Genomic DNA, 12,167 nt, shown 5'->3' on the forward strand with positions numbered 1-12,167 from the left:
CAGTGCACTACTGTCCAAGACTGCACGCTAATGAGCCTGTGACAACATACAACGGGCGGTACCACTTTTGACAGGGGTGAGAGGGGTGTCCAAAAAGTTATTTAGACCGCTAAATCTTTCAGTTTTACCTTAATTATTCTATCTGGCTTATTTAAATATTATATCAAATTCAGCTGAACTTTTTAGTGGTAGAAAGTACAGCTGTAATCTATTTAATACTTTTTTTTATAACTCTAGCACCCCCGCTCCTCTAACTTAGTGGTATGATCCATCCCTGCAGTAATGAAAAGTGATCACAGTTTTGAAGCTGTGCATATAGACACTGCACTTTTACAATATACAGAGGTGTAACGTGATAACCTGCCAACTGTGTGTGACTTAAAGTGCCAGATGGAGATGGAGGCTGAAAGAGGAAGATGAGGTATATGTATATATATATATGTATATATATATATATATTGCTAGTTCCCCCTCACAAAATTAGTTCCAGTATAATAAGGGTTAGGCCTATTATACATTTATTACAAATAGATGTACTTCTCTGGCTTTATCATGCAATAATGCTATTATTTAACCATCCAGGTTTAGTTTATATATGCACACCTATTGTGCAACAAGTGTGAATATGGTCACCTGCACATAAATATATTAATATAAACATTAATATATACATACACTGCTAGTTCCCCACTCTCAAAATTAGTTCCAGTATAATAAGGGTTAGGCTTATTATACATTTATTACAACCAGATGTACTCTTCTGGCTTTATCATGCATCATGCAATATGCTATTATTTAACCATCCAGGTTTAGTTTATATATATACACAGATATTGTGCAACAAGTGTGCATATGGTGCCCTGCACATAATAGTAATATCACTTGAAGCTGCAGTGCGTAGAGATGGAGCAAATATGATTTAAAAAAAGTTATTTTTGTAAAATGGTCACTATATCCTGACAGTAGTAATCTGAATAAAAATCATGTGCCTCCGTTGTCCTCCGGTGCTCCTAATGGCATCTGTAAGATTTCACAGACCGGAGGAAAACGACCAATCATAGCCGAGCTGGAGCCTTGCCGTCTCTGAGCAGCTGTCAATCACTCACAAACTCCGACCAAACGGTCAAACTAGTCAGCGCTGATCAAATATGAATCAATATTCTGTTACTGTAATGTATATTTCTCACCTCAAATGTTTTCAGAAACATCTTATAGTGTACTGTTTAACTGTAAAATGAGAAAGTTTGTGACCCGGTAGCCATGTTGAGATAAGTTTAGGAAATACCAAGCACCGCCCACCAGCCGGAGCACAGCCAATAGGAACGCTCTGTGTCTCTGAAATGACCTGTGATTGGCCAAAGTCTCTAGATTTTTGAATGCCTGAAAACAGAGCCATGAGGAGGTGCAGAAGTCTAGTTTTCTCTCAGAACACTTGAATTATAATATGCTGAAAGGTTATTATGGAATTTTTGCACAATGATGCCAAAAGATTTCTGCCTAGTGAAGCTTTAAAGACTGTAAGAATTATAGTCTATAAGAGCAGCAGTGGATATTTGGTGTTATTGACAGTGTATGACTGATTTAGTGTTCATCAGAGTGATGGCCTGAGGGAAGAAACTGTTCTTGTTATTTTGGCGTACAGAGTAGCTCGCACACATGCAATAGCTTTGTATTTGTGTACCTTTCTATATGTTTAAACACTGTGTGTACACTGTGAGCAACTGACAGCAAGACGCAAAGAATGTGTGAAGTATCGCACAAAAGCCAAAAGCTGCACTAGTAAATATATTTTGTGTTTCCTACCCTATCACATCACATGCCGTAAGTTAATTTATTTTGTGGGGCCTGAAGTTAACACGCTGGGCCTCAGAAGGGTGGGGAGGCTGAAGCTCACCCCTGGCACACACTATTGTTAATCAAGGAGTAACATCTGTTGTGTGCCACTAATCTCCCCCAGACTGTCAGACTGTCCTCCTCGGTTTTAGACTGTCTGCCTTTTGTGTTAAAAGGCGCAGAAGAGGATTTGTCTCCTCCACTATGCAAGCTCCAGTGTGGGGGTGACAAGTTGTTTTTACCAACAAAAAAAACTTCAACAGTCTAGAAAGCGAGCAAACAAATGCAGACGTTGCATGCTGTGTTGTGTAGTCCTAAAAGGCACAGATGACTCCTTTACGGAGCAGATCAGCTCAAGAAGTAGGAGTGTTGCAATTCAACAAGTGTAGCAGCATGTGTTGTGAGTGTCAAAACCATAGGGGGCAGTATCCACCAATCATAGTGCAACAAGACTGCACAGAAGTGCTATAACTTCTAAATGTTTATGAAATAATAAGCCTTGATTTAGGTGTTTTTAGTCATTTCTTTTTGACTTAATGTAACTGTAGCTAGCATATGGTTGACAGTAAATAGGAAGTGAGCTTCCAACTCCCAGTACTGAGACCCCATGCAGAAGGCTGAATGCCATCTGTGGTTCACACTGGCCTCAGACAGATGGCCGAAGGACTCCTGTTACAGGAGCCATCGCTTCTCAACTTTAATGAACAGTTAATCCTCTCCATCCGCGACTAAATTCCTCGTTTTATGATGTAAGTTTTCATAAGAGAAGTTAGTTAAAACTTGTAACTCTGTTCATACTGTAGTTTTAAAGTGTATACATATTCTATTTGCAGTATTTGAGGTTGTTTGTCATTCCTAGAAACCATAAACTTTCTAGGTAACGCTTCATTTTACAGCTCCGCAAATTTCATGGTAGTTTTGTGATAATTAACAAGTAACCTATTTGAAATTTCTTTGGAATTACTGACAAATTACCCCAATATTTACCTAAAATGTATTGAAAATTACTTTATTCTAAACATTATTTAATAATTATATGCTAAAATAGCATATAATCGTTAAAATAGGGCCAAAACTAATAGAAGACACTTCTGATCAGGCACATATCTCACCATTTTGTGACTTATTGTCTACACAAATGTAACCTGGTAGCTAATGTAATGATTGAGGGAGTTTTTTAAAGAAATTTCAAATAAGTTATTTGCTAATTATTATCTATTTATCAGCAGACATGGAAATAAAGCATATAAATTAACTTTGTATTCTTTTCCTGGAAATGTATTAAATAAATTACAAGCTATTGGGAAATAGCGGAATATAATTATTAAATAATGTTTATAATAAAGTAATTTTCGATAATTTTTTAGATAAATATTGGGGTAATTTGTGCAGTAATTCCAAAGAAATTTAGGTTACTTGCTAATTATCACCTAATTACCATGAAATTTGCGGACCTGTAAAATGAAGTGTTACCACTTTCCAACCCCAAATGCATAATCAACTCTTAAAAAGTTTAGTTTGGCCAAGAGTAAAAGAAAAACACTGACACCACTTGTCAAAATGCAGAAGTACATGCATTTACAAGTTCACTTTTTTTTCAGCTTGTTGTTGAAATTCTTCTCTGATGTTCCTCAGTGGGGGATACTGTAATACTACAGTCAGAACACAAAGAGAGCATATGGCTTTCATGGAACTCCGTCTAGATTTCACTGCTTCTCATCTATCCCGCTAATCCTCGCCTATAATGTTTATAGCCAAGTTAATTGAACTGGCACATCTCTGTGGGTTTGGAGATCCCTTCTAAGAGGCTTCTAAAGCAGCGTTGTTTGCCAAAGCATGCACATTGCTGAAACCTCCACAGCATCTGACAGAGGTGCAGCTGTTCTTCCAGGAACGGCTCATGAGTGACTGTGTGAGTGAGGTATTTAGAAAAAAAAGGGCCGTTGAGCTCACAACTGTTTTATTTTCAGTCTTTATGATGTTTATATGATAAAATAAAGTAACTAATAATCCTAGATCAGCCTACTTTTTACAAGTTAAATACTGTAGGGGCAAATATTTAGTATATATGGCGAGGTGACATGGCATTAAGGCTATGTCTGTGTTAAAGGTACAGTGTGTAGGATTTGACGGCATCTAGTGGTGTGGTTGCAGATGCAACCAACTGAATACCCCTCCGCTTAAGGTTTTGCACTTTGCAGCTCACGTTACTGCAGTTTCACAAGCATGTTGGAGAACTACGGTGACCTTCACGTAACATAAAAACACAAAAGGCTCTCTCTAGAGCAAATGTTTGGTTTGTCCGTTCTGGGCTACTGTAGAAACATGGCGGATTCCATGAAAAGGACCCGCTCCCTATGTAGATATGAAGGGCTCATTCTAAAGGCCCGGACACACCAAACTGTCATCACAGAACTAGCAGCGACACAGGCCGACCGTTAGGTCACTTTGCGTTGCTTTTGTCTGGGCCAAAAAGCTGCACTCAAACACACCGTAAAGACTACAGCCTACGGCCAACTACCATGTACGTTCTGCACCTGCGTGAGATGAAATAACTCTCCACACCAGCAGGTGTTGGTAGTCTGTATTCGTCATTCAAAAAGGGAAACCGGGTATACAAGCCGTTGTTATGATATGTACATGAAACAAAGTCCTACACATTTAATAATAAAGTGGTAATTATTCCTCCTTCTTGTATATGGACACTGACAGTGGTGGAAGAAGCATACACATCTTTTAAGTAAATTAACAGTAGCAGAACCACAGTGAAAACACTATTACATAAAAGTCCTGCATTAAAAACGTTACATAAGTACAGTATTATCAGCAAAATGCACTTAGTCAAGACACGTTTATTTATAGAGCACATTTAAAAGCAACAAACCTTGACCAAAGTGCTCTACAAAGAGATTAAATGAAGCACAGGGATGGTCAAATAAAAACACAGACATAAATAAAGAGAGAATATAGGTGAATTAGTAAAAGTGTAGAATGTCTTGATAAAATCAGTGGTGGAATGTAACTAAGTACATTTACTTAAGTACTTTACTTGAGTCCAAATTTGAGGTACTTGTACTTCACTTGAGTATTTTCCCTTTTATGCACCTTTCTACTTCTACTCCACTACATTTCAGAGAGAGAAAATATTGTAATTTGTACTGCACTAGATTTATCTGTCAGCTATAGTTACTTTGATTTAGATTATTAATACTAAAATATAAATCGACTAATAAATTAGGATGTATTATTATAGCTTACCCAGCAGTATATATGTAATGTAATTAAAATGAGCTCCACCTTTACCAGCTGTAACATTAAAGTGATGAACACATTAATGCATCAATAATTGTAATCCAATAATATAACATATATGGTGTTGAAATGGGCCATTCTGCATAATGAATACTTTTACTATTTGTACTTTAAGTATATTTTAATGCTAACACTTTTATACCTTTACTTAAGTAACATTTTGAATGCTGGACCTTTACTTGTAACAGAGTATTTTTACACTGTAGCATTGCTAATTTTACTTAGGTAAAAGATCTGAATACTTATTCCACTACGTTACAATCATAAAACAACAGTACTGCACAAACAACAAAATAAAATAAAAATCGGAGTGGTGTCAGCATGATTTAATGAGCTTCAGAAAAGAGATGGGTCTTTAGACGGGTTTAAAGGTATCAATGTAATCAATGTAGGGGAAAGATCAAATTGTTAGAGGCGAACTATTCCACAGTTAAGGGTCAACAACTGAAAATGCTCGATCACCTTTGGTTTTTAACCGGGTGAGCAGGGATTGTTTGCCAGATGTGAGGGGCCAAGGGGTGGAGAACGGGATGAACAGGTCAGAGGATAACACTGTCCATGCAATTCTTTAAAAACAAATAAAATAATTAAAATACTGTACTGGCCAGTGGATATAGGTCAGTATAGGGACAAATGGTTTCTCTTCCTGGTACTGGCGAGGAGTCTTGCTGCTGCAATTTGAACAAGTTGCAGGTGAGACAGGGCTGAATGAAATGATCGATCGGGCGGATCGATTACAGTCTTGCAACAGCCACAGATACCAGATTTTTTGTTTTATTTTTTTCAGAGCATTTGATGTATTCATTGCTGCCAGGATGTAATGAGAAATTCAACAAATATAACAAAATATGTATTTGAAGAGCACTATTAACCCTACCTTTAACCTATAAGGATAAAGGCAATGATAGAGGAAGTATTCTGATCCTTTACTTAAACCTAAACCAAACTAGCAATACAACAGTGTAGCTATTATTACATAATTATGAATTACTACAGATGTGTAAATAAAAAATAAAAAGTGTTTTATTGTTATATTCGGTCAAATCTTCCCTACTTTCTTATTTACTGTTAGATAGTTAAATCTATGACAACTCATATTATTTCATAACCTGATCACATGTTTTGTAATGTACATTTTGGTAACACTTTATAATAACCATCCTTTATAAATGATAAATTGATAGTTAATTAAAATGTTAATAGTTAAAAAACAATGACAAAATATTTACTAATAAATTATTAATGCTATAATTGATGTTATTTTAACAGTTTATTGTTGCACACATAACATTTTATATACTATATATATAAGTATCTGTTAATGATTAAGATATTATTTGTAAACCTTGAAGAAATCGTTCGTAAAACATCTATAAACATTACATAGATAGATTTTTCTTACACTTTGTTAATGGTTAATAACTGGTTTGTAAATCGTTTATTAATTGGATAGCTATTATAAAGTTGCAACTGATGATTATAACACCTTGTTAAATGGTTAATAAATACTTTGTAAAGCGTCTATAAACATTATTTAGATATATAGTTAATACTTTGTGGTTTCTGTTCCATCTATCTATGTAATGTTTATAGATTTTTGACAAATGATTTCTTAAAGGTTTACAAATAATTTTGTAATCACTAACAAATACTTAATATAATATATAAAATGTGGGTTTATTTCACAACAATGACACGCTAGCTGTACACTATCCCTTACTTAATTAACTATCAATTTACCTTTTATAAATGATTGTTATTATAAAAGGTGTTACCGTCACTTTTTAGAGAGGGGAAAAGTACAATATGATGGAAAGAGTGGAGTAGAAGTATAAAGTGGCATAAAATGGACATAATCAGGTAAAGTACCAGTACTTTACTTTGGTTCTTTCCTCTCTGCCCACTGGCGATGTTTACCTAAGATGACCTGACTTTTAAGAGCTCTTATTTTGAAATTTGGCCACCCACATCCTAAGAAACAGAGGGCACATTATTTTGAGGAGAAACAGATTTATTGAGGAAAACGCTTTTCTTTGACACAGTGGAAACAAAGACATCCTTTTACTGCTACAGAAAGTGTGATTTGTGTTGCAACATTTCAAGTATAACATGTAGCAGCTGTTTTTGTACCACTTTGTACATAGTGTATTTTACATCTTTAATCTGTTCAAATCATGTTCAAACATAAATATTAACACAGTTTATAAGTTGATCTTGTTAGCAGTGAAACTTGAGATTTACCACTAAATCTCAAACTTGAAATGGAGAGCACTTGTGGAAAACTCTTCCGTAAATATATAAACATTCTGCATTTTTATTTCATAAGTGCACTACAGAAAACAGCAAATAAAATAACCTCAGGTAAAAATATTTGCATTGATTAATACACGGAAGTCTGCGCAGTTTTTTGGGGTCCCTCAACTTGAGAAGCCCCCGCCTGATTCATGTGCGCCTGCACCGACCTCCACAGCGCTTTGATGTTCCCCTCGCCGAAACCCGTCGCCCCTCTTCGCTCTATCAGCTCTAGGAAGAAGGTGTCCTCTGCGAAGATGGGCTTGGTGAACACCTGGAGGAGGTGTCTGGAAACAGATGATATCAAGGTAAGGACACCGTGATGCAGAGGCTATTTTGAGAATGTGGTACGGGGTTACAGCTCTCTCACCTTTTGTTTTCATTAGATGCCGTCGGTGACGAGGAACCCCGGTCCAGGTCCGTGTCCAGGAGGATGCCGTGCTGCGCCAGCATCTGGGGGTTGTGTCCTGCTTCCTCTATCTCCTGCTGTTTTCCCACCTGTCACAGCAGCACACAGGATAGGTAGAAGAGTTGTTAACCACCGTAGAAGATGACACATTTGCAATATAACCAGTTATATACCATTATTTAATGTAATAATCAACAGAAACTGCTTCGTTAAAAAAGACCAAGTGAGGAAAATCCTACAGAAAGTCACAGAAAAAGAATATTTATTTACTCATATACCTGTTTTGTGTTGGACTTTGAGGAAGTGAAGCTGAGAGCTGATAAAGACTAACTGCAATTTCACTATTTAAAGGAACAGTGTGTTAAACATTTTGGGTGATCTATTAGTAGAGATAGAATATCAGAATTAGAAATACTTTATTGATTCTCGGGGGGGGGATTACAGTTGCTGTTATATAAACATAAAGAAATGTAAGAACATAGAAATAAAGGAGTAAGTAACATGTAAATTGTGTTCATAATGCTACAACATTGTACATAATGCTACAGTATAAACACAATATATTTTAAGAAATATAAGTAATAAAATAAAAAAATAAGACAAGACAATATAAGAAATATATGCAAATATTTGCATTAAGACGTGCAATGTATAACATATAACCAAAGTGCAAATAAGTGAACACAAAATGCTGAGAAGTGGTTAAATATAAATGCAAGAATGGTATAAATAAGAATTAAATAGAATATTTCTTGGCTATTTCTTAACTATGTTTTCATTAGTGTATGATCACCTGAAACTAATAATATTTTTGTTTTTGTTAGCTCTTCTACATAGAGAGCGGGTCTGCCATGTTTCTACAGTAACCCAGAATGGACAAACCAAACGCTGGCTCTAGAGAGAAAATGTGAATTTTTACGTTACCTCAAGGCCACCGTACTTCTCCGACACGCTTGTGAAACTGTGGTAACTTGAGCCACAGAATGCAAAACCGTGGTACTGCCAGCCGCCGTCTGACTTCCGTTGCTCTTAAAGTAGTGTTATTACGGTAAGGATGGCCTCTGAACGAGGCGAACGCCATTACTACGGTTTTGCACTCTTTGGCTCACGTTACCGCAGTCTTGGAAAGTGAGTAGTGAGCAGAGCAATACTCAGTTGATTGCAATCTGCAACCACACCACTAGATGCCACCAAATCCTACACACTGTCCCTTTAAAGACATCTCTGATCCGTCTTATGTGTCTGTAATTAGCATTTTATTACACATTTATGACTACAATATATTTTCCAACTTGTTGAATACAATGTGGGTCATTTCTTGCATTTATCAAGTCAGTATTTGTTTAATCGTTTTGGCAAATAAGTTGTGTCAAGAGTCAGTCAAACAAACCCCGGTGTAGTAGGCTTGAGGAGGTGAGAAAAACTGGACCCCAGCGTCAGCCATCGCCTGTGCCGTAGAAACGATGTTTTTCGTGTACAGCCCAATGTGCTGGATCCCCGGGACCCCGTGCTCCTTCAAGAAGGTGTCGACCTGATTCCTGCCTGAAAATAAATAAGTGCAAGCACACAGTGTTGAAATATACTCAAGTATGACAGAAATACCTTAAAAAAAATGTTACTTACCTTGCTGAGGCAGGGATTCTGCGATGACAAACTTGCAGTCAGGCTGTTTTTTGTCCACAGAGGGGAGAGTGATGCCTTTTTCACTGCATTTCCAGTACTCCATGGCGGTGAGACGCAGCCCAACGCCCTCCTGGTTCACGACGAAACCTTCGTCCACATCTTCATTGCTACTCAGACATAGACACAGACATCAAGTTGAATAAAATGTAGAATACTCATCTAATCCACACATAGAATTGTACATTGATTCGTGAACTGAAGACGCAGACAAGTTGACTGGCACTATGCCGTCTGAACCAACAACCTCCATTGCATCATTACTTTTAATCTAACATTATTTTTTCCTGTAGCAAAAAAGATGAGCTGTATACATAGGTGTTATATGTATTATATTTACTATTTATTTAATTTATTTTAGATTAATTTATTGTAACGCCGGTTATACAGGTACAATCGTGTGAAATGCTTTTTGCTGGGAAGCTCCATTAAAATAATAAGTTATATTACGTTTTATATATATATATATATATATATATATATATATATATATATATATATATACATACATATATATACACATATATATAAATATATATATAAATATATTTAAATATAAATATAAATATATATATAAATATAAATATAAATATACATATATATACACATATATATACATATATATAAATATATATATACATATATATACACATATATATATATAAATATATAAATATAAATATATATATATATATAAATATATATATATATATATATAAATATATAAATATATATAAATATAAATATAAATATATATATATATAAATATATATATTTATATTACAATTATAAAAGGAAATACTTTGTACAAGGGCATATTAAGAACATATACATTAAGAACATATACAGTATAAGATATATTTTTGTGTGAGACGGTGTCGTATGAATTATATATTTATATATATATTTATATATTGAATTTAAAACACTAATGAAAGACCTAGAAGCAGAGTCAATCGGGAGCTGTCTGTGTTTCTGACTATTTTCACTTTAACGTTGGCTTCAAACACTTGATTTTAATGTGTTTTGTATGATATTATGCTATGTATTTATTTTGCATTTGTTGTATATGATATGGCGTCTGAAACTTTAATGTATGTTTAAAATGCTGCTGTCTTGGGCCAGGTCTCTCTTGCAAAAGAGATTCTTAATCTCAATGAGTACTACCTGGTTAAATAAAGGTTAAATAAAATAAAAAAATAGACATGTTTAAAAGTCTGATGGCCACATACATTGTAGGCCTACTTGTATATAACAATAAACTTCTCACCTTTCAATGAAAAACCTGTGAAACCCAAAGAGCTCCTCATACCACCTCATGACCTGGTGGGTTGTTTTCCTGTGACAGACATAAGTTATGTGATCGAAATGTGTGATGGGACATGAAGACATGTCCTCTTCTGGCAAGTCCTTTTCAATGACATCAAACCCAGGCAAGAAAATCCCCTTGTATTTTGTCCTGTCTATTAGAGTGTGGCACACATTGCCCACTACAGATTTAAGCACAGAGTAGGTGACTGCTCCACTCTCGTCCTGCACTGTGGTGGGAGGCACCAGGAAATTGCAGCCCAGATCTCGAAGAGCTCTGAATGACCTTTGCACATCCTCCACCTCAAAACACACGTTGCTCACAGTATCCACCGGATAGTTTGCGCTGACATCGTACAGACATTCAGTAGGATTGTACCGGTTGTATTTCCCCACATGTGGAACACGTGTATCCGTGATGAGCAGCTCTCCATTGGGTCTCACACTGCTGAGGTTTGGTCTCTCGTTCACGATGAAAACAGACGCTCCTTTCCTGAAAGCCAGCTGTCTGGAGCTGTCGGTCAGTCTGGTGGCGAACAGGCTAAACTTGAATTTAGACACGAGGTCTATGGAGATCTTCTCCGCGTTGGAGACATGGAGAGCGATGTGATGCAACCGAGACAAGGAAGCTGCCATGTTTCTGTCATTGAGATGCAGAGAGACATCAATGGTTTCTATGAGACCGGAGAAATACCCCCAATGTGACGTTTTACTCAGTGTGGGCGGGTCCAATATGTAGTGATGTAATCTTGCAAATCTAGAGGTCAATTAACTGTTTATTCATCTCTTTACATATATAATCTAGTTTGTATGAATACAATCATTAGAAGGGTTAGTATGACACCCTTTCTGCAAATAAAATGGTGCATATATATAGGGCTTATATATAAAAATACAACAAAACTACTTAGTTATATATAATCATTTATTTCCATATATAATCTAGTTTGTATATATAAAATCATAAGGGTTAGTATGACACCCTTTCTGCAAATAAAATGGTGCATATATATAGGGCTTATATATAAAAATACAACAAAACTACTTAGTTATATATAATCATTTATTTCCATATATAATCTAGTTTGTATATATAAAATCATAAGGGTTAGTATGACACCCTTTCTGCAAATAAAATGGTGCATATATATAGGGCTTATATATAAAAATACAACAAAACTACTTAGTTATATATAATCATTTATTTCCATATATAATCTAGTTTGTATATATAAAATCATAAGGGTTAGTATGACACCCTTTCTGCAAATAAAATGGTGCATATATATAGGGCTTATATATAAAAATACAACAAAACTACTTAGTTATATAT

The 12,167-nt window shown here is 35.5% G+C and overlaps 1 protein-coding gene across 1 annotated transcript; it reads right to left on the reverse strand.

Annotated features, from left to right (window-relative positions):
* Nucleotides 1–7,135: 7,135 nt before the first annotated feature.
* On the reverse strand, nt 7,136–11,508 carry hpdl (4-hydroxyphenylpyruvate dioxygenase-like). Its single transcript, XM_037756072.1, has 5 exons — nt 10,797–11,508; nt 9,470–9,636; nt 9,237–9,388; nt 7,808–7,935; nt 7,136–7,724 (listed from the first exon to the last, which is right to left on the reverse strand). The coding sequence occupies exons 1-5, from the start codon at nt 11,468–11,470 to the stop codon at nt 7,526–7,528; spliced, it is 1,320 nt and encodes a 439-aa protein (XP_037612000.1). The 5' UTR covers nt 11,471–11,508; the 3' UTR covers nt 7,136–7,525.
* Nucleotides 11,509–12,167: the final 659 nt, after the last annotated feature.

Source organism: Sebastes umbrosus, chromosome 20, assembly GCF_015220745.1.
Source record: "Sebastes umbrosus isolate fSebUmb1 chromosome 20, fSebUmb1.pri, whole genome shotgun sequence".
NCBI classification, from domain to species: domain Eukaryota; kingdom Metazoa; phylum Chordata; class Actinopteri; order Perciformes; family Sebastidae; genus Sebastes; species Sebastes umbrosus.